Source organism: Glycine max (genome assembly GCF_000004515.6).
Source record: "Glycine max cultivar Williams 82 chromosome 3 unlocalized genomic scaffold, Glycine_max_v4.0 Gm03_scaffold_27, whole genome shotgun sequence".
In the NCBI taxonomy this organism is placed as follows: Eukaryota; Viridiplantae; Streptophyta; class Magnoliopsida; order Fabales; family Fabaceae; genus Glycine; species Glycine max.
The window spans coordinates 182,275-209,161 of record NW_024464658.1 but is presented as its reverse complement, the minus strand read 5'-3'; the positions used below and the strand labels follow the sequence as shown (position 1 = coordinate 209,161).

General features: G+C 33.9%; 2 protein-coding genes and 1 pseudogene across 10 annotated transcripts; 1 reads left to right on the top strand and 2 right to left on the bottom strand.

Moving 5' to 3' along the window:
- Positions 1 to 1,477: 1,477 nt before the first annotated feature.
- Positions 1,478 to 9,383, top strand: LOC102661924 (disease resistance-like protein DSC1; annotated as a pseudogene).
- A 1,860-nt stretch (positions 9,384 to 11,243) lies between these two features.
- On the bottom strand, positions 11,244 to 17,626 carry LOC100819642 (uncharacterized). Of its 9 annotated transcripts, XR_005890464.1 has the most exons (6): positions 16,606 to 17,626; positions 14,315 to 14,414; positions 13,437 to 13,553; positions 13,275 to 13,355; positions 13,002 to 13,137; positions 11,244 to 12,610 (listed from the first exon to the last, which is right to left on the bottom strand). XR_005890464.1 is itself a non-coding variant. In XM_041013661.1 (3 exons), exons 1-2 carry the CDS (start codon positions 17,590 to 17,592, stop codon positions 14,358 to 14,360), a joined length of 1,044 nt encoding a protein of 347 aa, XP_040869595.1. In that variant the 5' UTR covers positions 17,593 to 17,626; the 3' UTR covers positions 11,244 to 12,584; positions 14,315 to 14,357. The 9 variants fall into 9 exon arrangements, 2 of the variants coding, with proteins under 2 accessions (XP_040869595.1, XP_040869594.1); XR_005890465.1 differs by having other exon boundaries at positions 11,244 to 12,584; positions 13,002 to 13,355; XR_005890467.1 differs by lacking the exon at positions 13,002 to 13,137.
- A 3,282-nt stretch (positions 17,627 to 20,908) lies between these two features.
- On the bottom strand, positions 20,909 to 25,017 carry LOC100819102 (probably inactive leucine-rich repeat receptor-like protein kinase IMK2). Its single transcript, XM_003521986.5, has 2 exons — positions 22,563 to 25,017; positions 20,909 to 21,729 (listed from the first exon to the last, which is right to left on the bottom strand). Exons 1-2 carry the CDS (start codon positions 24,532 to 24,534, stop codon positions 21,122 to 21,124), a joined length of 2,580 nt encoding a protein of 859 aa, XP_003522034.2. The 5' UTR covers positions 24,535 to 25,017; the 3' UTR covers positions 20,909 to 21,121.
- Between the last annotated feature and the right edge of the window lie 1,870 nt (positions 25,018 to 26,887).

Sequence of the window (26,887 nt, the reverse complement as noted above, 5' to 3'; positions counted from 1 at the left end):
AAAATATAATATTTAACATTATTTTTCAATTTTAATATTTATATATTTTTTTTACTACTAGAAATATTTAAAATGAATAATTTTATTTATGTACATCTATTTTTCAAAAGATATTGGCATCACCATATTTATTTGAATGAACAAAAGATACAATAAATTTTAATATACTTAATTTTTAAGATAAAATTATCTAAATTAAAAATATAATCAATCAACTTTCTCATTGGTAATATAATTGTGTTTAACATAATAGTAAATATTTTTAAAAAATATTTATATAAAAAAATATTTATATAAATAAATAAATATAAAATAATATATATATATATATATATATATATAATTTAAAAATATAAAAAAAAAAACGTGCAAGGCACGGGTTCAAAGTCTAATTAGTCAAACTATAACTGGCTCTTGGTAAAATTTGATCCAAGTATTACAAATAAATATATTCAAATTTCAGAATGATACAAAAAAAGGTATAGTGTTTTTAAGATTTCTTATGGAATCCCTCTTAAAGAGGAAGGAAAGCGAAAGAAGTTCAGTCATAGGTGTAGAAACCCCATCACAAACTTTCCAATCAATTGAGCTAATACAATCTAATTGAATTTCTAACATGAAAATATTTATGGAATTAATTCAAATCACAATTCTGATGGCATTACTATAGAACAAGCATAGGATGTTAATAACTTCTTGCAATTCTATTGTGCATAAGTAAACAAATTACTAGAAAGATTTTAGGGTAAATATTTTTAGTCCTTAAATTTTTTAAAATTTCTATTTTTATTTTTTTGAAATTTTTGTTTCTATTTTTGTCCCTTAACTGTTTTTTCGTCCATACTTTCGTACTTTGACTATTTTAATCCTTACTTATCATCACTACTCCAGTTATGCAGCTAATAGGATCTAAAACTTAAGGTTAATTTGACACTATATAACTTTTAAACTTATTGTTAATAGCTTCGGGCAAGTATGTTGTGCCTGAGTACACAAATTATTGGCAAGCCTGTGTTGTGCCTAAGTTCTACTACTGATTTTGTCAAAATACAAATTTAACTTTTCATTGGTGCACTATTTGAACTTGTGCCCTCCATATCACAAAGTCAGGTTGTGCCAAGGCTCACCCTCTCCTAACTATCACCAAAATATAATTGGAAAAAAAAATTAAAAAATTCAAAACGTGTAATTTTAGATTTGCAAAGTTTTTTCAGTAATTTGAACATCCTAAAAATATAATAACCACTTGTCAAAAAAGCAAAACTATCGTGGCTTACATAGAAGCAATATATCGTAAAGGACCACAACAACCATGCCAACACACTACAGTACAAGTCAGGTGTCTGGTGATTTAGATTAATAAGAAACACAGAGAGAGTCATGTACAATCAATGGTGTAAATGAGCTAGGAAGGAAAACAAAGTTACAAAAATGTTGTTTATTCATATCAGAACTCGGTTATGAAAATGCGAGAATAATGCTAGAGAGCAGGTCTCACATAGAATTTAGCTAGGGAGTGTGTCAAAAACATGTTAAAAAGTATGTTATTTCACATAGAGATGATGGTGTTAATTTATTTCCCATATAATACAAAAAGTTATGAGTGATTAAATAAAATATATAGACTTGTTCCAGTTATTAAGATATTAAATTAAACAATATAATAATATATGAACGATGTATTTCATTTTCAATCTTTATTTCTATTTTATAGGACTGAATCTGAGCTTCTTGGAGAAATCATCAACATCGTCAATCTTGTGTTGATGACTTTGGATAAGCATCCACTCAACATAAAAGGACATATAGGAATCGATAAACCAATTATAGATTTACAGTCATTGTTACACCAAGAATCAAAATATGTCTGTTATTGGAATTTGGGGTATGGGCGATATTGGAAAGACAACCATTGCAGAAGAAATGTTTAAAAAGCTATATTCCGAATATGATGGTTATTATTTTTTGGAAAATGAAGAGGAAGAATCAAGAAGACATGGAACAATTTCTTTAAAGCAAAACTTTTTTCTGCAACACAACACTTGGAGAAAATGTGAAAATGAACATAGTGCATGGGTTGTCAAATTATGTTAAGAGAAAGATTGGTCGTCTGAAGGTTTTAATTGTTCTTGATGATGTGAATGATTCAGATTTACTAGAAAAATTAATTGAAAACCTTAATTGGTTTAGACGAGGTAGTAGAATCATTATAACAACTAAAGATAAACAAGTACTTACTGCTAATAAAGTTGATGATATATATGTTGACTGTTTGATTCTTGAAATAGATTTTTTAAGGTGTTGCTATTTTTTTAGAATATGTTGTTATGCAGTTATGCTATTATGTTGTTATTTATTCTAGTATCTCTTTGAAAAATGTACTCTATTTTCTAGATCAATAAATTACAAAATACCCTGAGTTCCTTTATCTTTACTCTTCGTACCTTTCTAAAAATAGCAAATTGGTATCTTGAGCCTTATTCTGAGAGATCTGAGAGATTGAGAGAACCCATACACATTCAAAACACAAACACACATAACCTGGTCAGAATGAATCCAGAAGGTTCATCCATTCCACTTACACTTTCACTGTTTGATGGTAAAAGTTATCATCTCTGGACTTTTAGAATGGAAGCATATCTCGAAGCAGGTGATTTGTGGGAAGCTGATGAAGATGTGTACGAAGTCGAACCCTTGTCGGACAATCCAATGGTTGCTCAAATCAAAAATCACAAAGAAAGGAAGCAGAGAAAGTCAAAAGCAAAAGCAACTTTGCTTGCAGCAGTTTCATCCACCATTCTAGCCAGAATAATGACACTAAAAACAGCCAATCAGATTTGGGATTTTTGGAAACAAGAGTGTGAAGGAAATGAAAAGGTTAAAGGCATGCAGGTGCTGAATTTTATCCGAGAATTTGAGATGCAGAGAATGAAGGAATCAGAAACGATTAAGGAATACTCTAGCAGGCTTCTTGGCATAGTCAATAATGTAAGGCTCCTAGGTACTGAATTTTCAAACGCTAGAATTGTTCAAAAAATTCTAGTCACAATACCTGAAAAGTTTGAAGCCACAATTGCATCTCTGGAGAATTCAAGGGATTTGTCAAGCATTACATTGGCAGAATTGTTGAATGCACTACAAGCACAAGAACAAAGGAGGCTTATGAGGCAAGAAGGGTCTGTTGAGGGTGCCTTTCAGGCCAGATCACAGAATTACAAAGGAGGCAAAAATAACAAGAAGAAGCAGAGCAACAACAAAAATGGCCAAAGCAGCAATACACATGTCTTTTCACCTTGTCCTTATTGCAAAAAAACTAATCACCCACACAACAAGTGTTGGTGGAGGCCAGACATAAAATGCCACAAGTGTGGTCAATTAGGACATGTGGAAAGAATATGCAAGACTTAACAACAACAACAACAAGGAGAAGCCAAGGCTATTGAAGGTCAAGCTATGGAAGAGCAGTTGTTTGTAGCATCATGCTTTGCAACCAACACCACTCGAAGAGCTGGCTTATAGACAGTGGTTGCACAAACCACATGACTTGTGATCGTGAGCTTTTCAAAGAATTGGATGAGACAATTATTTCCAAAGTCAGAATTGGAAATGGAGCACTCATTGCAGTAAAAGGTAAGGGAACGGTTGCAATTGAAGGCCACTCAGGTTTGAAATTAATTTCTGATGTATTATATGTCCCTGAAATTAATCAAAACCTTTTAAGTGTTACTCAACTGTTGGAGAAAGGATATAAGGTGTTGTTTGAGGACAAAAATTGTGTGATTAAAGATGCAAACAACATAGAAATGATCAAAGTTCAAATGAAAGGCAAGAGTTTTGCCTTGGACTTGATGAATGAGGAGCAGCAAGCAACTGTACACAAAGAGGATGATAATACAATGCTTTGGCACAAGAGATTGGGGCACTTTCATCATGTTGCACTACTTTTCATGAAAAAGAACAATATAGTGAAAGATATGCCAGAATTAGAAGATTTACCTCCAAAATGTGTTGCTTGCCAATATGGAAAGCAAACCAGACTTCCTTTTCAACAAAACAAGACTTGGAGGGCTTCACAAAAGCTGTAGTTAGTACACACAGATGTGGGAGGACCCATGAAAACACCATCATTGAATGGCAGTAAGTATTATATTGCATTCATTGATGATTATTCAAGAATGTGTTGGATTTATTCTATGAAGTTTAAATCTGATGTTGCTGACATCTTTGTGAAGTTTAAACCTTGGGTTGAAACTCAAAGTAGATGCAAGATGCAGGTGATCAGGTTCGATAATGGAACTGAATATACCTCTGAAAAATTTAACAAGTTTTGTGTAGATGCAGGCATTGAACATCAATTGACAGCACCATACACTCCGCAACAGAATGGTGTTGTCGAGAGGAAAAACCGAACAATTATGGAGATGACAAGGTGCTTACTTCATGACAAAGGGCTACCAAAGGAATTTTGGGCAGAGGCTGCACACACAACAGTTTTTTTGCTGAATAGGTTACCAACAAAAGCTTTGCAGAAAAAGACTCCATTTGAAGCATGGCACGACTACAAACCAACGCTAACAAATCTGAAGATATTTGGCTGCCTATGTTTCTCTTACATACCTCAAGTAAAGAGAGACAAACATGACAAGAAAGCAGAACCTGGAACTTTTGTAGGTTATAGCTCAACTTCAAAGGCCTACAGAATCTACCTACCACAAAGCAACAAAGTAATTGTCAGAAGGGATATCAAATTTCTGGAGTCAAATAGTTGGGACTGGAAAAATGATAAGAGGTCTAAGTTTCAAGAGGAGAATGAAGATGTTGATGAAGAACCCATGAGAGGAACCAGATCACTTTCAGACATCTACCAAAGGTGTAATGTTGCCGTGATGGAGCCTAAGGGATATGAAGAAGCTACAGCTGATCAAAAATGGATAAATGCAATGAAGGAGGAGCTTATAATGATTGAAAAAAATAAAACAGGGAAACTGGTGGACAGACCTAACCACAAGAAAGTGATTGGTGTCAAGTGGATTTATAGAACTAAGCTCAATCCGGATGGTTCTGTAAATAAATACAAGGCAAGGCTTGTTGTTAAAGGATATGCTCAAGTGTTTGGTGTTGATTTTTTAGAGACTTTTGCCCCAGTTGCCAGGCTAGAAACCATAAGAATGTTGATGTCTCTTGCTGCACAAAAAGGTTGGATTATACATCAAATGGATGTGAAATCAGCCTTCTTAAATGGATACTTGGAGGAAGAAATTTTAGTTGAGCAACCTGAAGGGTTCGTTGTTCAAGGGCAGGAGGAGAAAGTATATCGATTAAGGAAAGCTTTGTATGGTTTAAAACAGGCACCGCAGTCATGATATAGTAGAATTGATGCTCTCTTGGTGAACTTAGGCTTCAAAAAAAGTTTAAGTGAATCTACTTTATATGTGAAGAAAACTTATGGTGAAATACTTGTAGTATCTCTATATGTTGATGATCTACTGGTTTCGGAAAGCAGCGGGGAGCATATTGACAAGTTCAAGGAAGAAATGAAAGATGCTTTTGAAATGACAGACCTTGGAAGGATGACATTCTTTCTTAGTATGCAGGTGTATCAAAAACAGAATGAAATATTTCTTTGCCAGGAAAAATATGCAAATGAAGTTCTCAAGAAGTTTAACATGGCTGGGTGCAAACCAGCTGCAACTCCAATGAATCAAAAGGAGAAGTTTTGCAAAGAAGATGGAGCTGAAAAAGTGGATGAAAAGTTGTATAGGAGCCTTATAGGCTGCGTAATGTATTTAAGTGCATCAAGGCCTGACATCTTGCATGCAGTAAGCTTGTTATCAAGGTACATGAACTGTGCTAGTAGAATTCATTTTCAGGCAGCAAAAAGAGTTCTTAGATATGTTAAGGACACAGTTGATTTTGGAATAAGATACCATTATGTTAAAAACTTCAGACTTCATGGTTATTTTGATAGTGATTGGGCTGGATGTGCTGACGATATGAAAAGTACTTCAGGTTATCTTTTTAGCTTTGGTTCTAGAATTTTTTCATGGTATTCAAGGAAATAGGAAGTAATAGCTCAATCCACAGCAGAAGCAGAATATATTGCTGCAAATGCTGCTGTAAATCAAGCTCTCTAGATCAGAAAGCTTATGACAAATTTGCATATGGAACAACAGGACAATACGCAGATATTTGTGGATAATCAAGCTACAATTTCAATTTCAAATAATCCAGTGTTTCATGGCAAAGCAAAACACTTCAAGATAAAACTCTATTTTCTCAGGGAGGCACAGAAGGAAGGAGAAGTGAAATTAATTTACTGCACAACAGAGGAACAAAGTGCTGATATCCTTACAAAGGCACTTCCCAAAGCTAGATATGAATTCTTGAGGCAGAGGCTTGGTGTATGCAGTTCCAGAGTCAAGGAGGAGTGTTGACTGTTTGACTCTTGAAACAGATTTTTCAAGTCATTGCTATTTTTTAGGATATGCTGAAATGTTGTTATGCTGATATGCTGTGCTTAAGTTGTTACCATCGTAGGAGTTTATATATATATATATATATATATATATATATATATATATATATATATATATATATATATATATATATATATATTCTAGTATCTCTTTGAAAAATGTACTCTTCTTTCCAGATCAATAAAACAGCCTTCTGCAGTTACAAAATACCCTGAGTTCCTTTACCTCTACTCTTCATACCTTTCTAAAAACAACAATATATCATGTTGGGGAATTGAACTCTAGTGAAGCACTTGAGCTTTTGAGTTTGTATGCCTTTAACCAAAATCATCTTGTTATGGAGTATTATAAGCTATTAAAGAGAGTGGCAACTATTCCCAAGGCATACCGTTAGTTGTTAAAGTTTTGGGTCATCTTCTTTGTGAGAAAGATAAGGAAGTTTGGGAAAGTCAGCTAGACAAACTTAAGAACATGCCAAATATAGATATTTACAACGCAATGAGATTGAGTTATGATGATCTAGATCACAAAGAACAAAAGATTCTTTTAGATCTTGCATGTTTTTTCATGGGATTGAATATGAAAGTGGACCACATAAAAGTTTTATTGAAAGACAGTGAAAAAGATGATTCAGTGGCTGTTGGGTTAGAAAGGTTAAAAGATAAAGCTCTTATAACCATTTCTGAAGATAATGTTATATCTATGCACGATATCAAACAAGAAAAGGCTTCGGAGATTGTTCGTCTAGAATCAATTGTAGACCCTGGAAACCGTAGCCGATTGATGCATCCCGATGATACTTACGAAGTATTAAAATATAACAAGGTAAAACCTAAATTAATTATTACATGTTTTTTTATAACATTTAAATCATTTTGTTGGGAAAAATGGCTTTTAGTGATGTTTAAGTTTTCCTGTGACTGTAATGGCAGGGGACTGAGGCCATAAGAAGCATAAGGGCAGACTTGTCAGTAATTAGGAAGCTGCAGTTAAGCCCTCACATATTTACTAAAAGATGAACAAACTACAATTTTTGTATTTTCCTAGCAAATATAATCAAGATGGATTTCCTCTTCTTCCTTGCAGCCTTCAATCTTTCCCAGTTGAGCTAAGATATCTTGCTTGGATGCATTACCCTCTGAAATCCTTGGCAGAGAATTTTTCTGTGGAAAACCTGGTATATTAGACTTGTCACATAACCAAGTGGAAAAACTTTGGGATGGAGTGCAGGTAAACAAACATGTTTTCCTGTTATAATTTTCCTGATTCAAGTACTACAAAATTGACAACGTAGGCTCATATGTCTTCGTTTGTATTATCTTGTCATAGAATTTGATGAATTTAAAAGAAGTTAAAAGTCTCTGGTTCTGAAAACTTGAAGGAGCTGCCAGACCTTTCAGAAGCCACAAATCTTGAAGTGCTGGATATCAATTTTTGTCCTCAGTTGACTAGTGTGACTCCATCTATTTTCTCTCTCAACAGGCTTGAGAGATTGTCTGTAGCTTACTGTTCCCTTAGAAAAATTACCAGCAAGAACCACCTAAGCTCTCTTAGATATCTCAACCTTGAGTCATGCAAAAAGCTAAGGGAATTTTCAGTGGCATCAGAGAATATGATTGAACTAGATTTATCGTCCACTTGTGTCAATGCATTTAACTCATCTTTTGGATGTCAAAGCAAGCTCAAAATCCTGCAGCTAAGAGAAAGTGGCATCGAAAGCTTGCCTTCAAGCTTCAAGAAGCTTACAAGACTGCAATATCTGAATGTATACAAGTCTAAGGAGCTTTGTACACTAACAGAGCTTCCAACTTCCCTGGAAATTCTGACGCCACAGATTGCACAGCATTGAAGACTGTATTGTTTCCATCAGTTGCTCAACAATTCAACGAAAACAGAAAAGAAGTTCTGTTTTGGAATTGCTTGAAATTGGATGAAGATTCTCTCAAGGCTGTTAAACTAAATACACATATTAATTTGAGGAAATTTGCATACCAACATTTATCTGCACCAGATGAAAATTTTGATGATTATAATCGTACTTATGGATCTGATCAGGTAAAGTATGTGTATCCAGGAAGAAGCGTTCCAGAGTGATTGGAGTATAAAACAACAAAGGATTATATAATTGTTGATCTCTCTTCTACTCCACACTCTTCTCATTTGGGCTTCATTTTCAGCTTTGTTATATCCGGTCCTATGGTGAAGGCAATAATTGGTTATTAGACTTACATTCTATATCACTGTGAGTGATGATGAGGATGAAAGTAAAAAGGATAGCATCAACATCTACATGTCCAACTCAATTGTCTGGGCTGCATCAGATCATGTGTGTGTGATTTATGACCAATGATGTTCTCACTACCTAAACAATAGATCCAAAAACCAGAAAAGGTTTAAAATCAAGGTTGAAGCAATGGCAGCAGCAGTGGCTTGTCAGAGGGACGTGGGGTTAAAAGGGTTGGGAGTCAGCCTAATAAACACCTCAGCATATCACAGTTTCAGGAAACACATAAACACCACAAAGCATCGCAATTTCGTTCAAGAAATGAGCACCTCAGCAGATCACAGTTTCATTCAACGAATAAAAACCTCAGCAGATCACCAGCTTCATTCAGCAAACAAAATCCTCAGCAGATCACAGCTTCATTCCACAAATGGAAGTATCTGATACTATGTATTTCATTCCAATGCTTCCTATTATCTTGTTGATATCCTTCTTGTTGTTAAGAAGCACAGTTTGCTTTAGACATAAGTTTTTTGATGTGAATTCTTGTTATAGTTATACTGTAGAGCTGCTGAGTGCTTATACAAACGACAATAAGCTTCTGTTTCTCATGTGGAGACATGTGTTTAAAATAAGAAAGAAACTGTAAGGAGACAATGAAAAGAAAACTGGAATTCATACTTTCCTTTATATCACTCTTTTAATTTCATGACAATTATGTTCAACTTTGTGCTAACTGCAAGTCTGCAACATAACACTGACATGTTAAAAGCATGTTTGGGAATTCATTAGGTTAGCTCCACATTGTTGGGAAACAATTCAAATTTCTAATTTCAAATCTCTAGTATATTGTTTAGATTTATATTATATTATCTTATTTTAGGATATTATTTAGATTGTTATTGTTTATAGCTTTACTTTCTGCTTGTACAATGTGTTACCTGATTCTGAAATAAACCCTATCAAAAAACTTGTCAGCATATAATAACAAGTAACATATTCTTGTTAATTTGTATATGTTGAAACATCTAACATGCTAGTTCTGTTTAGGTAGTAGTATTAACATATGGCTTCCGAGCATTTTAGACCAATCCTATTGGTCCAGAGCAAACACATTTCTGGGGATATGTTGCCAGTGGGGAATTTCTGTCTGCAGCATGTTACACTTCTTTGGTTCTCTAATATAAATTACATGGATGTGATTAAAAGTGGTTGGTGGGCATGAATAAAGCAGCCAGAAATCATTCCTGCAGGCAACATGACAGTAAGTTGAAAATATTCTTATCCTATGATGTGTTGCAATTTGCAAAACGTTCAGTCTTGTCATTGTGTTGGATCTGCACTTCAGTTATGTGTGTCTATTCAGCAATGTTCATGAGATTTTTGTTTTTGGTAATTAGTTTGTTATCAGTATGTTAGAAACAATTGTTAGGTCTAATGAGTTCTATAAATAGAGCTGAGGTTTTCACTGCTATGTTTGACATCCAAACTGCTGGGGAAAAGAGTTGGCTAGAATTAGACTCTAGCCTTCTTGTCCAAGCTTTTAAACAGTATCATAGTGTGCCCTGGTCGCTAACTCGCTATACAACCGCTGGATAAAGTGTATAAATCTAGCCAAAACATTTAGCTTTAGAATTAGTCATATTTATTGTGAGGCAAATGCTTGTGCAAACAAATTTGCCTCTTTTGGTGCATAAAATTTTGGTTATACATGATGAAACTCCCCATCTCATTCATATCTCTCCTTAGGTACAGGCAAGGGCCTTATACAGATTTACATAGTTCTTGTTTCCCTTGGGTGTGATTTGGTTCCCCCAAGGTGTCAACTTAGTTGAGATTCCTCTTTTGTTGCAATGGAGTAATACGCTTATACGCCTATTTTTGGCCCCAAAAAAAAAGTTCTTTAAATAGAGTATGTACATACTCTTATTGTTGTATCTTTGATCATTTTAATCAAATACAAATGAGTTAATTTTATGGTACTTCTCTCGTATTTTTTTTAGCTTTTTTATGCGTGGCTATATCAACTTGGAGTGACTTGTATCTCTACTCAATAATCTGATAATTAATTTCATGGACGTTTCTTCCTTTCATCTATATGACTGAAGACTGAATACAACGATGGATATTCTCCAAATAGGTACATCTCTAAGAAGGTGAGATGCTGAATTTGCTGTCATTATTCATGCACCAATTTTCCTAAACAAAAAATGATTTCAAATTTCATATTTGATCCTTGCATATGGTTATAACATGCTTTGTAAAGCAACTCCGAACCACGATTCCTGCTTCACATCAAGTTTGTGCCACAAGCACAAGAACAAAAGAGATCAAATAAGTTAATAGAAAATTAAAGGCTTAATTTTTCTTTTGGTCCATTATGCTTTGATACATTATATTTTAAAAATTTTATTTTATTTATTTGTGTTTTCAAAATTTTCATTTTGATCTTTTTTTCCATTTTCCGTTTAAAATGTTATTCTTCTGTCAACTTTCAAATTTTGAATTAATTAATTCAACATAATAAAAACTAAAAACCATAATTATCTTTATGTTGTTCCTATTCATCTTCAACAATCCACATCCACTATAAACATTCAGCAAAAGAATCAAAACCAAATCTCAAAACCCAAAATTGTGACCTCAAAACCAATAACAAAACCACCAATATGGATTCACGAGATCTAGGAACTCAACTCCAAAACCGGGTTCTAGCATCTAGATCTTGAAGATGAAAATGCAACACCAGATCTAGGAACACCACCAAATCTATAGGTTGTAGGTGGCAACACCCCTCCTCATAACTCCAGCTACCACTGTGAACTCGAGCGAAAGCAAGGGTTACCTCGTCAGCAAAGGGAAGCTTGATCTTGTGGGGATCGAGGAACCACACGAGGTTCTTGTTGACATGTGAGATCACGGTTGTTGGAGCCACCACGATAAAATATCTGTTATCAGTTATGGGGGTAATGGGGGTAATGGAGTCAGTCTCTTCCAGAATTGAGCGGATGATGGAATCTTCGAGGATGACATTGTTTTGGAGCATCGAAGCTCCAGATCTAGATCTGGTGAAGCACTCTGAAGCTCCAGACAATATTTAGCATTCATTAGTGGCTCACTTTGTCCTGGTTTTAATTCCTATATGTATAGTTCCCGATGATTAATGAATTGTGTATCTGAAAGAATAACCTAGGGTTTTGCCCTATTTTGCAAAATTATTGGGGATCCTAGTGGTTTTTTTATAGTAAACTCAGGCAATAATGTCACACGACAGGGCAGGAGAGTCACAACAATGGGAGGTGAAGAAGGTCGTCGAGGTGGTGGGAAAAGCAGGCAACATTCTGGACTAATTAACAAAAGAATTGTCAGACCACTAACCAATCAAAGTTATTTACCAATAAATAACTTGACGAGTGCAAAATAGAATTTCTGCTATTAAATCATAGTTGTCAAAGGTAGGCATTTCAGCAACAACTATACATGGAGTAGAAAGATAAGTTTGCAACCATTAACAATACCGCAATGCATGTTGATTTCATTTCTCTTGTAAGTGACCTTGTGAAAACGACATAGCAACTAAAGGTGAAAATTCAATACATAATAGAGTTGGCATATCATTACATGGAGTGAATATATGCCACAGGGTGAGGATGAAAAAACATCATATCATTCTTGTATTGAGAAGGACCACATCATTCAACTTCTCTGCAAAATTACTGCCTTCTTCAGATTGAAGAGTCATCAAAAAGTTAAATACATCATCTACAATAGCTGGAGTGCTGGACTGCATGTATACCACAGGCCGACCAAATGGTCTAGAAAGGCATGCTCATTTTTCAAGTGACCAGAAGAAACTGTTGATGATCCAGATCAGGCACAGAACGCTGAAAATGTCCATTGCTAATCTTCACTGTTGTGCCTCATATCATATAATATAAGCTTGTTACCATTGATGATTGACAATATGAATGCAATGTATGCACAGAATTTTAATATTTATTTTCTCCAATCACGACATTAGTGAGTGCATGAAGCTACTTGACATAAGTAATCTGACCAATATACATCATGAGAGATTCTTGCTGGACATAAGAATGATTTTACAAAGTTTTATGTATGCTCATAATGTTATATGCCAACATGATTCTTGCAAAAAACACTGCCTTGTTTCATGTTCTGGAGAGATCACCACAAAAATAAGCACTCCAAAACTGGACACTCATGCCAAAGACAGACTGAATTATTCTCAATCTCAACAGAATTAATTTGTTTCCAATAAAAATAAAAACCTCATGTTTTACCATTATCATGATATTATCAGGTAAGTGTTCCCATAGTACAAAAAAGGGCTTTGCCTCCAACACACTCAGTAAAGTCTTCTAATAGAAGGATTGTAGCTAAGTTTTATCAAGAATCTGGGATATAATTCTCATAAATCTGCAAGACAATTCACAACCAAACACCCGTGAAGCATGAATATGGACAGCATACAGATACATGCATTGTCCAAATTCCAAAATACAGTAACAGGAATGAACACCATAGATCTCCTATTTTTCCCTTCCTCAACTCACCTGCACAGGTGGGCACAATTCATGGTCCTTTGCTATTACTTCCGAGGCAAAGTATGTGATAAATGTCAAACCCCTGAAATCCTTTGAGAGAGGGAAAAATACTAAGTCTAAGGAAACTTTTAATGGCTAAAGTCAAAATGAACTGAGTTACTAGGAAGATACTTAGTCTTGGTCTCTTAAACCACGGCTTGGTTTAATTTGTACAAATAATGAATGTGAATAGTGAATGAGCTTGAATATAATACACAGCAGAGTTCTTGCATTGGTAATGATTTGAAACTGAAGATTTGATGAATAGATCCAAATGAATCAGCAAAAGTATAGCATTTATGAAGCATAGACATGGACACTGTCTATAAGCCCCTATATAACACAATGTGACAACTGACAACAGATTTCAAAATATAAGGAGACAAGGCATCATCATATATACTAAAAAATAATAATAATAGAAATGTGTATGTTTTTATGTCTATTTAAAAAAAAAAAGCATGCTCTCAACACAGAAATATGAGATATATTTTGCATGCATAAAACATTTTAAAATCATCTGAGTGTTAAATATCATAATTAATATTTTCATATCCAAAGATTACTGCTTGGGGATGTCAAAGTTTGTAATGTGTTAAAATATCATAATCTTTTCTTGAAGTGTCAATCTTATATAGCTCAATATGTAACCTGGAACTTGAATTGTTTAAAAAAATAAAGTTCACACTAACAAATTTCAGGAAATTGCATACTGTAGAAGTTGAAATCTAAAGTATATATTTTTTTTTTAAATTTTTGAAGGTGTAGCAGAAAGATTCAGCTATATAGCAGTGGAATGTATTCAACTAGGTTAACGCAGTTTTGCTTGTGCAAACTGGAAAACATAAAAGGTACTCTCAAGGGACAAGGCATACTAGTATGAATAGAGAGATAAACCACTAGCACAATATAATTGATCTGCTCTTTGGTAGATAAATTACTAATTTATTCAAGAAGATTGCTGAAAAATGAAAATTCTACAACTAACACAATTTAAAAACAAAACTTACCTGAACAAAAAAAGAAGGGTTCACCACAGTTGATAAAGGTAGTTTATTCTGAGGCAGCAGATCTTAAAATTTTGTGTTTCAACTTCCTATTATGATTCTCCTGTTCAATGTTGATCAAAGAAAAATCAAGCAAGAGTTAGCAACTGCATAAAGTTCTATCATTTTCTATCAGGTAGACAGGCACACACACAAAAATCCTAATCACTAATTTTCTATCCCCACAGTTAAAGAATGCAACCAAACTAATCCCTGGTCTAAAACTCCTTTGCATGTCAAATTGGCAAATATATAACCGACATAAAGGGAATGTGTAGAAACTAGGAAATAGAACAGATAATGTAAACTGTCAGGAAAAGAAATTGAAAAGAAAGATTAAAATGGTAGGAAAATATAAATAACTGACAAAACACAACTAAATTGATGAAAGGAGACAAAATTGAACATGACGAGAAGTAAATACAATCAACAAAAACAACCTGAAAACAAAAGTGTACACTTGTAATCCAGTAAAAGTTAACTTGGAAAGAAAAGTAAATTGACTAGAAAATAAGATGCAGAGGGGGGTAAAAAATATGAAAATATGGAAGATACTAATCAGAAGAAAAATAACTAAAAATAGAATACTTGGAAGCATGAAATAAAAGATATACACAGGGAATGATAAAAAGAATAGCAACAAAGTAAGATGTCTAGAAAATAAGGAAATAAAAATAAAGGAAAAAATAAAGGCAAGGAATTAAGTAAATAATTAGCATTACCAGGAATATAAAGCACATATGTAAGAAAGAACTGTATATGGGCAAGTTAAATGGACAGAAAACAACTTCATTCAACATGAAAGTAAATAGCAGGAACTATAAAAGGGATAGCAGGGCTCAAATATAACCTTAGTCTGTGTTATTTGGGGTAGGATTTTAGGTGTTCCTCAAAGCAACCTCAAGTTAATCATCCTAATTGCTATTTATAAACCTAAACAAATAATGGCCTAGAGTCCTCAAAACTAATTACAAGTTTGAAATAAACTGCAGAGCGACAACACTATGATGCCATCTGCTTAATCCAAGGTTTCTGGTATGCAAGACATTTCTTACAACTGCCTAGACATTCAAAGCTTTGGGTGTAAGTATCATGTTCATATTCACATCAATACTATTCAACCAATGCTTCAGCTAGTCATTCTAATCTCATATCAACAAAATTGCCAAATGTCAATTTGCCAGATAGGTCAAATTGAGAGTTGAGTCTTCTCCTCAACAAATTCCCCTACTCCACTCCTTCTTCCCTGGAAAGAAAACTCCTGCACTAAAACCCCACTATTTTTTATGTTAAGGGTTAGCACACATCTATTTTCATTTTAAGTCAAGTATAGAATAAAGACTGACCTACAAGCTAACTAATCAAATGGTACTGTCTTTTATGAAAAGAAAAGGAAAGGCTGTTGCTAGCAATGTGCTTTGGAATTGATTCTTTATCAGTGGCCCACCCTTTCTTTGAACCTTGTCAAGAACAAACTTAAAGATAAGAACTGAGTGCCATTTCATAAGTAACTGAGAACAACCCATAAACCTATATTATAAAATTACTCATAAAAATGATTCCACTAAACTCCAAAACTACAAAAAAATCTGCCAATATTTAAAATTGCATACAGCATCTAATGACACATACACAACATCTTGGTCAGCAGGCCATGAAACTGCAAGAACTCTATTTAAAAAAACACTAGTTGACAACAACACATTCCAAAATAAAACCAAAAGTACCCATAGTCAATTACCATTCCCATTCCCCACATTTAAACAATTCTGGTATTAATCATCATGTCATCTAACAAATAATCATTCAACATTAACAGCAACTGCACTCTGATCACAATCATCATGTCATAGATAATAAAATAGAATAAATAGTCCATGCATTGACCATGTAATGGGTTATTTTTACACTGAAATCGAATTACAAACTGTTATATAGGATAAATTTGTTGACTTTTACAACAATTTTCAGATTAGTTGATACTATAATATATTTTTTTTACATTGGACAGTACATCGAAATTAAACTCATATACAATCAACCAATCAGAAGTCATCATTGGCATGACTTTAACTATTAAAGCAGTTATTGTAAAAGTCAACTAAGTTACCCTACAAAGCAATTGCCAATTAGTGACCTTATGAAAGTATAAGTCAGCGCATACATCATTTGCTCTATAAGCTCATATAAATAATAGTTGAGCATTGGCATCAACATAATATTGCTAATAGCAACAATAGTAATACTAATTTCACCTGCTCAATAACCATAGCAGAACTCTTCTCCACCAAGCCAGACAAGTTCTCAATCTTCACAAGCATCTTCTGATACAATTCCTCCAAACCCTCCGTGTAGTTCTTGGCCTCAGACCCCATCATTCTGCCTAGCCTCCCAACCTCGAACCCCTCCGCACATTGGTCGAGCTCCCTCTGGTCCTTGGCGGCCTGCTTCATTTTTCCCATAGTCTCGTCGCCGCCGTCGCTTATCATGGGGGAGTCGTGGGGCCCACAGTCGAGCGGCGGGAGGTTGGAATTGGGGGCAAAGGCGCCGTAGTGGCCGCGGAAGGCCGGGCCGATGTTGATGACGTCGAGGGAGCGGGGCTCGAAGGAGAGGGAGGCGGGGCGGAACTGAAAGGCGCGGTACTCGTGCGTGTGGACATGGGAGTGGTGGTGGTCGGAGGAGGAGGGGGAGGCGAGGAGGAGGAAGATGCAAGGAGGGAAAAGAGAGGATTCGGAGGAAATTGAGTTTGGGTTTTGGATTTGGGAAGAGAATTGGGAGAGAGAGGAGAGGGAGGAGGTGACGGAGAATTCGCGCATGGAGGGGCGGAGGGGGGAGCGGCGGCGAGCGGAGAACCAGCCGAGTAGGGGGGAGGAGGTGGGGAGGGAGGAGGGGAGGACGGTGCCGGAGGAGTCGTGGAAGGAGGGGGAGGTGAGGAAGCCGGTGACGGTGGCGAGGAGGGTGGCAGAGGAGGAGGTGTCGTCGTCGTCGTCGGAGAGAGTGAGGGGGAGGGGGGTGACGTGGCCGAAGAGGAGGCCGTGGAGGGAGGAGGGGGAGGTGGAGAAGCGCTGGATGAGGGAGGCTAGGGTGGGTCCCGAAATCGCGATTTTCTGCAACGGTGGATCGTCCATGGCGGCGGAATGAGAGTGGGAGAGTGAAAGAGAAAGAGGAGATTGTTGCGAATTTTGGATCTTCTCTCTGCAAGAGAGCGTTTGTTGAGTCTCTTTTACTTCTGAGCAAACCATCCCTGGATCAATTTCACGCTGGTTGAATGAGTTTTTTTGTTTTTTTTTGCTAACTGCTTGTTTTTTAATTTCATCTTTTATCTTATTAAAAATTTCATTTAATCAATTGTCTTATTTTTTAGTTTTTTTAGTTAAATTTAATTATTTATCTTTTAAAAAATTCAATTTTATTGATTATGTTATTTTTTTATTTAATTTATCCTTAATCTTAATTATTTTGTTTGATCTATTTAAAATTGATGTAGATAATCATTTAAAAATCAACCTTTTTAGTTAAGTTTTCTTATAATAGTATTCCTTTTAGTGAAGATTCTATCATTTCTTAGTTTATTAAAAGTTACATAATCCAGGAAAAAATCATTAAAAAAAGAAATGAGATTCATTAAATTTTATAATTTTTAACTAATTTCAATCAATAATATTATTTTTGTTTAAAAATGTATATCACTAGCATTTCTCTAAAATAATAGTAGTCAGTTATTAAAACAAATAAAAAGCAAATGAGTCGAAGTGGTTTACACTTTCCACCAGTAAAAACATCACCCCGTTATTTCAAAATAATTTATAAAAGTCAATAAAATTTAATTATGTGCCAAATATTACTATTTGCTTTATAATTTTGTAACAAATATTATTAATTAGAAGTATAAAAAGTCTACATATTATTAATATATTTAATCTTAAATTATTATTTTTGGTACATAGCGTAATAAAGACAAAATATAAATTTGAGTTTATAATTTGAAAATATCACTCCCTATACATCTTCAATAACAAAAGAAATTAGTCCATGTCATATGGAGAACTAGCATTTTGAATTTTGGATAAAAGAAACCACGCTTTTACATTTAAATTCTGATAGTAAACCTATAAAGGATAAATACATAAATAAGTAAATAAAAACTGAAAAGGTATTCTCAATATTTTTTATGCTCTCTTTTGATTTTTGAATGACCATTTCATATTATATTTTTATAACTAGTCAAAATATTTCTCTAACCATCTCAAATTACCCACTTTTTATCTTTATATATTTATATTTGATCTCATTATTTGTTTATCTCTTTTAACTTATCATTTTTTAAAATTTAATTACAAAATTATTTTATTATTATTAATCTTATGGGATAATTTATTTTTCATTATTTTTTTATATCTTTTAACTTATCATTTTTTAAAATTTAATTACAAAATTATTTTATTATTATTAATCTTATGAGATAATTTATTTTTCTATTATAAATTTAAATTTAAATTAATGTAATTAAAAAATATTTATTATAAATTGTAATTATAATATAATTTATACATTCAAAAATGTGTTTGTTATAAATTTTAGTCATATAAAATTAATGTAATTAAAAAATATTTATTATAAATTGTAATTATAATATAATTTATACATTCAAAAATGTGTTTGTTATAAATTTTAGTCATATAAAATTAAACATTTATATTTATGTGATTCCCGTTTTAAAATACTATTTATAATTAAAGTTTCATGACACCAACTTTTTAACGAATTTAAATTTATAATTATATTTATTCCATGATTAGGCTGATTCTTTTATGATTAATAAATAAAAATATTATTATGTATTTAATTTATGAAAAAGAGTTATACACTTATATAAAATAATTTTATGTTATTATTTAATCATAATTATAAATTATTATTTAATCATAATTATAAATTATTATATATAATAAATTTGTTAATTTTCATAATAATTATTTTAAAAGTTAAATCTTAATTTATATTCAGAATTAATTTTCATGCCATATATATTAATTTTTTTTCTTACAGCACACCATATATATTAATTTTTTTTCTTACAGCACACCATATATATTAATATAAAATGAAAATATTGTTCTAGATATGAAATTGGATACTCTGTCAAAGAGACCGAACTAAACTACTTTACAACATATTCATGCTATCTCAAGTAATGATTAAAAGGTAAGCCTAGATCATTGATTGTCAACAAACAAAAGGACTAATGAGTAATGATTATGCTTTTCTAAACAAAGTGAAAAGGTCATTTCATGATGAAGCCACATGAAGAATTAAAAATTAGAGATACCTTTGAATGAAGATAAGTCCATCCAAAATTAAAGTCTCTAGAATTGTATTATAATGGAGATGAACCAGCTCTATCATGCATTTCTTATTTTCTATCATGCTAAATTTTCCTCTTAAAACTAATTGAGATTTAGTGAAATTGACAAAAATATTAGCTACTTCCTTAGAATTGAAGCAGGTCATGATGAGGAGCTTTCTAACCCTATCACAGCAGATTCATTTTAGACGATTCCAAAAGCTAGATAAATGATATACACCTCTGAAATGGTTAAAAGGGGCCATATGAATAACAATAGACAACTGGCCCTTTCAAAGATTCTCTTTTGACAGGAAGGGGGAGGAGATTTTTGAAGAATATACCTATATATATGTACAACCCTTGGATGAATAATTTCAATTTTATTTTTAAATAACTACTAGATCCTACACAGAACCAAGAAAAAGGAAGTTAATGAGAGAAAAAACTTAAGAAAAAATGTAACTGGGAAGGAAACAAAATAATAAAATTTTCATAGACTGTGAACTTCTAAATATTGCTTAGCATATAGTAGTTATCTCTATTATATCGTAGAATCTCCTATGAGGTTCGAAAGGCCGTGGTTAAAGGAAATTAATTGATTTGTAGCTAGAAATTCTTTGATTTAAAAAATTAACATTGAAACCCGTGTACTACACAGATTTTGAGAGGAAAAGAATAAAAAAATGAAAGTAAAAAACAAATTAAGTAATTTAATAACATAATGAAAAATAAAACTGTCCAACCAACGTGTCAAGTGATGGTTATACAATTTTAACAATACTATTGATTACTTAACTTACTTTTTATAATTAAGTATCGCATCATAACAAGAGTGTCCATTAGAGTGATATGACATGGAGACCAAGTGTATTAGTGTAAGCAACCGTTACTTAAAAAAATGAAGTGGGTACGAACGATAATAATAATGCTCTTTGTTCTTGATAATGCTCTTTCAAGAAGAAAGGAAAAAGAAAAGTAATTAAATTCATCTCTCTTTCTTTTTCATATTTATATTTGTTGATGTAGGTGCAAGATGAAAATGTATGAAATGAGACGTAGCTATAGTCAAATTGTTGTAAAATTTAACTTAATATTCTTTTGATGTATCATAAGCCTGAGGGAAAAACACAGTAACAGTTAGTTGCATGCAGTAATTAATACCATTCAATCAGGTAAAAACAAAAGCATCATCATTTCATAAGATGAAGAACTTGTTTAACAAATATTGAAAACATACATTATTTCTCCAAGTTAAAAAGAATACATAGTGTAAAACAAAATCCTCGCTCGTATATATACATAAACTCAATGAACAAATAAATAAAGAATTAAAACACATATCCTTTCTCTAGTAATTAAAGTAAATGAATAAAAATAATCTCCTTCCTTAACACACACACACACACACTCAGAATCAATTCTCTTTACTCAGTTTCTTGGGCCTTAACTCCATCATCATCCCCTGAAGCTAAGTCTGGTTTAATCTCCTCCAATTGCTGAAGAACTTGATGAACTTCAGGCCTAGCAGCAGGAGAAGGATCCACACAATGCAATGCTAACTTCAATGTGTTAAGCAATTCATCTCCTATGGCTGGTGCATCCCTCATGAGCTCCAAATCAAACACTTCATTAGTCCACTCTTCCTTCACTATGGATGCCACCCATTGTGGCAAGTCCATGCCATTGGTTGGCTCCCCGGGCGGTTTCCCGGTCAGGAGCTCCAGCATGATGACACCAAGGCTGTACACATCAGTCTTTGTGGTAGGCTTCTTGGTCTTTGAAAGCTCTGGTGCGTTGTAGCCAAGACTTCCTGCGGTGGCAATGATGTTGGTGTTGGCAGAAGTTGTCATCAGCCTTGAGAGGCCAAAATCTGTTATGTGAGCTTCTGTTTGCTCATCCAATAGTATGTTGCTTGATGTGAGGTTCCCGTGTATGATGTTCTCTTGGCTGTGGAGGTAGCTCAAGCCGTGAGTGACTCCGATTGCTATCTTCATCCTTGTTGGCCATTCAATAACAATTTCAGGCCCTCGAGCTACATACATATGTTAAATATATCACATTTTAGTATCAGAAGCAATGACACAACAAATTAAGAGATACTCTAAATACAGTTTAGTAATTACCATGAAGGAGTGATGTTTTGTAGTATTAGATATATCACATATTAGTATCAGAAGCAATGAAACAACACCTTCTAATTATTGTTTTTTAGTACTTATCGTCATGAGCATGTATTGGATGTATCACAACAAATTAAGAGATTATATCTTAACTAATAAGATACTCTCAATACAGTTTAGTACTTACCATGAAGGAATGATGTATCACATAGCAGTATCACAACAAATTAAGAGAGTATATCTTAACTAATAAGATACTCTCTCATTACAGTTTAGTACTTACCATGAAGGAATGATGCTTTATGTTAGATACAGAACGTATTAGATATATCACATCAGTATCAGAATTCTGAAGCAATGAAACAACACATTCTAATTAATGTTTAGTACTCATCATCATGAAGCAATGATGCATATATGCTAGATATATCGTATATAAGAAGCAATGGCACAATAAATTAAAGATTGAATCTTAACCCATAAGATACTCTAATTACAGTTTAGTACCTACCATGAAAGAATGATGATATTGCTATATATAATATATAGCATCCAGTAGATATCACATATATCGGTATCAAAAGTAATGAAACAACCCATTCTAATTACTATTTAGGACTTACCATGAAGGTAAGATACATATAATTAACTATATCACATATCCGTATCAGAAGCAATGGAAGAATGAATTAAAAGATTAAATCTCAATAAACTCATACGATACACTAATTACCATAGTACTTACCATGAAGGAATGATGCTAGGCTTCCTTTGGTCATGTAATCAAACACAAGAAGCTTCTCTCCTTTTGGTCCTAAATAGTAGGCTCTAAGTGCCAAGAGATTTGGGTGTCTGATTTTGCCAAGTGCAGCAACCTCAGTTTCAAACTCCTTCTGCCCTTTAGTGGTCTTTTCCCTCAACCTCTTCACAGCAACTTGGTTACCATCTTCTAGTGTTGCTTTGTATGCTGTCCCAAATGCACTTTTTCCCATTATCTCCGCAGTTGCACACAAAAGATCATCAGCAGTAAACACAAAAGGGCCATCAAAGTGAACTAGTTTCCCACCAGCTTCACCTCCTGATTCAACTTCACCACCAGCTGAGGCACCTTTCTCAACACCCCTGGCAGATGCTGCAGCCTTAGCAGTCTTGCTACTCTTTCTGCTTGAAGCAGCTCTTCTTCTGATCAAACAACACAGCAAGAAGCAGCACAGTACTAACAGAATCAACAAGAGAATACCTGCAACTATGAGGATTATGTCTTTGGTGCTTAGTTTGCGGTGATGCGGCTTCGGAGGAGCATGTGGTGATTGAGCTGGAAGATTATGAGGAGCGGGTGAAGAGCATGGTTTTGAACTGATGAATCCACATAGCTCAAGATTCCCTTCAAAAGAGGTAGCATTGAATCTTTTGGAAAGTAGAGATGGGACAGTACCAGATAGGTTGTTGTAAGAGACATTGAATGAAGTGAGTTTTGCAAGTTTGGTAAGGGAATCTGGGATTTCTCCAACTAATTTATTCTCAGAGAAATCAATTTGGATAATGCTTGAGATGTTCCCAAGTGATGGTGGGATTTGGCCATCAAGCTTATTGTTCTTCAGGTTAAGCACGGAAAGGTTGTGCAACCTGTCCATAGAATCTGGAATATGGTTTGCAAGTTGATTGCTTTCTAGATTCAATGAAACAAGAGAGGAGAGGTTAGAGAAGCTAGCAGGAAGGCTTCCATTAATGGCATTGTTTGATAAATCAAGAATCTGAAGCCTGGAAAGTGCACCTAGCTCACTTGGAATAGCCCCTACAATCTGGTTATGACTCAAAGAAACATTTTCAAGCAAAGCAAGCTTCCCTAGAGAAACAGGAATGGTTCCAGAAATAAGATTGTGATCAAGGGTCAAAACTTGAAGCTGGGAAGCTTTCTTCTTTCCAGTTCCACCCCAAGAATCTGGGATAAAACCAGAGAGATTGTTGTGTTGAAGTGCAAGAATGGTTAGAGAAGGAGACATAGTGAGACTACTAGGAATGGATCCGGAAAGTGAGTTGAAGCTCAAATTGATCCTGAATATCCTAGAAGATCTTGCTAAACTAGGAGGGATTTTACCACTGAGGGAATTGTTGCTAATATCCAGAGACTGAAGCATTGGACAATTTCCCAGGGAAGGAGGGATAGAACCTGAAAGTTTGTTGTTGAAGAGATAAACTCCTCTAAGGTTAGGAAGCAAACCAAGGGTGAAAGGAACTGAACCACCAAGAGCATTGTCATGGAGACTGAGCTTCCTAAGAGACTGAAGTTGGCCAATTTTCTCAGAGATTCTGCCACCCAACCCTCTCCAAGGAAGCTGAATTGCAATAACCTCACCATTCACGCACTTGATTCCAGCCCAACCTCCTGAACAAGCACCTACACCACTGTCATTCCAGCTTTTCAACACCCCTCTGATGTCAATGATCTCATTCTTAATAGCCCTAAGGGCTTGAAAATCAGCCTGAGTCACAACCACCCCATCCCACAAGTGGCCTGAAACATGCCGAATGGTGGAAGTGGAAATCAAAAGAAACAGAAAAAAGGGTAAGAAAATGAAACCACTACCACCACTTTTTTCATTGTTCCCACATTTTCTCCTCCTATCACCACCATTTGAAGCAGAAGAGAGGCTATGGCTAAAAGGGTCTGCGTGGAAACCTTTGACATGATGATGACAAGTGTTGTTGTGTCCCATGAAAGTGGTAAGTAAGTGGGAACTTATAACAAACAATGGCTAAGCAAAAGAAAGAAAAAAAAAGTAAGACACGAACAGGTTCCACTTGCACTCTCTCTTTTTGGGTTTCTCACTTCTTAAAGCAGATAATAGTAGTAGTGGTAGTAGTGTAGTACAATGAAGAACAAAGGGGAGGATCTAAATAACACAAGAAGGGAAGTGGAGAGTGAAAAGAGAGAAGGACATGTGAGTGAAGAAAAGTTGTTGTTGGTGGTGGGGTTTAAGGTTCAAGTTTGAGGTTTGAGGTAGAATGAGTCAAATGTTGCAAAATTTCTTAATGATCCTAACGGCTAGTTTTACTTGTTCATAGTCTAAAATTATTATCATAATATCATAGTCTAAAATTATGATCATAATAACTGCTGCAGCATATTAACGTTGTTGTTGCTGAATGGGTTGGGACACTAGAATAGAAGACCGAGCAGAGATGAGGGTTTCGTCCCTCCAACGGCTACATTGCATTGGATTTGGTTTTTTTGGATACGTATGTTATGTATTCTTAAGGTGGGACCCACTCCTTGCCACGTTCTGCTTGCTCAATGTGACTGGTCATCATAAATGTTATTATAGTATAGGAAGATTTGCCACGCTCATGGAAGACATAACTTGAATTACCCAAATTGCCCTTGAATAACTCTGGTGCAACTTTACAAGATTTGATTTTGCAAAATTAATTTTTGATTGAAACTGAATTTAAAGCCATATGATTTATATTTAGAATTTTTTATTAAATTAATAATAAAATTTGGTATATGTTTGTTTTTGGCTAAATTATTCCGTTGTTCTCTAAATTATTTCAAAAAAATTTCAAATAGATTCTTTAACTAAAAGTAAATAAATGGGTGGATTCCTATCCCTAAACTAAAAAAGTAGGTCTTGGAATTAGTTTTTGGGTCTTGAAAATACTAAAAATTACAGCTTATGATAGTTTTAAGAAACTTAAGGACTCAATTAAAAACATTTACATGATGAAAGACAAATTAAAAAAATTAACTTAGGAGTTCAACTAAAAGAACCTAATTTCTAAAAAAAAACTAAAAAAATTAGTTGAAAATCAATTTTAAACACATAATCAATTTAATTAAAAAAACATTTATCTAAAATCATATCAATTGGCATTTTAATCCGACTCTAAATAATCTGTACATCCAAACATAATAAAATATCTAAACTTGTGATGCACTTCATTGGGGGCAAAAGTGGAAATTCCTGATCCTTTCTTTTTCTTCTTTTGCATTGTCATTATTTTGTGGTCATAAAGAAGAGGCTTTCATAGGCATCTTTCTGATGATTGGTTGAGGCCTCCTGTGTAATGTTGTACTGCGCGTAGGGACATCAATGCGACACAGATTGTCCACTTTAATAATTTCATGGTGATGTCGATTATTAGAATACATTATTTGCTCCAAAAAATGGAGCACAAAACATAAGAGGAGTTGTGAATTGTATTACGTTTGGGGGAAATAATATACGTGTGTCAGTGTCACATTTGTAACGAGACTCTGCTGAATGATCCCATTATGTTTCAACAAAAAAAAAAAAAAAATGTTATGCTTTGGAAATAACATGGGGAAGAAGTGAACTCGAATAAGTTGAAAAATTTGAGGATTGATTGAGGATTAATTCAGGATTAAGGCATTATGTTCAACTTTTTGAACAACTAACAAAAATTTGAAATATCAAAAGCAAGATAATCATAATATGTATAGCTTCAACGTTACATTAAATTTTTTAATTATATTCATTTTTTTGAAAATTCTAATAATTTTATCTATATTACTGTCTAATTTCAGGGTTCTTTGCAAGTTTCATAAAAATAAATTATAGTGATATTTAATTAACTTATTAATGAAAAATTTAGGGGGGGGGGGGGGGGGGGGATTTGTCAATCTTAACCATTTAAATTTAATTAATGATTATTTTCTTTATAACAAATGAAAATAAGCTTCGCTTAATATATGCCTTTTAAAAAATATATATATATCTGTTCTTCCGAATTCTCTATGCAAGACTAAGCTGATAGGAACATTAATTTTTTCTCTGAACATTAATTGTTTCTCTAAATGATTGAAACTTGTCTGTTCCAAGTCAAATAGTGATCACCCTTAGGCCATGCTTAATTCTCTAACACTAGCTTAAGCACCTTCTTCCTTCGTACAAATATATCATGTTTTACTTTTGCTTTCAATTCTTATAATATTCATATCTATTATTTCCCCCTTTTTATTTATTAAATAAATACTTATATGGCTCCATCCGGCATTGTCAAGTAAATATTTTAGTTAGTGTTATCACATGACAACGTCTATTTCAC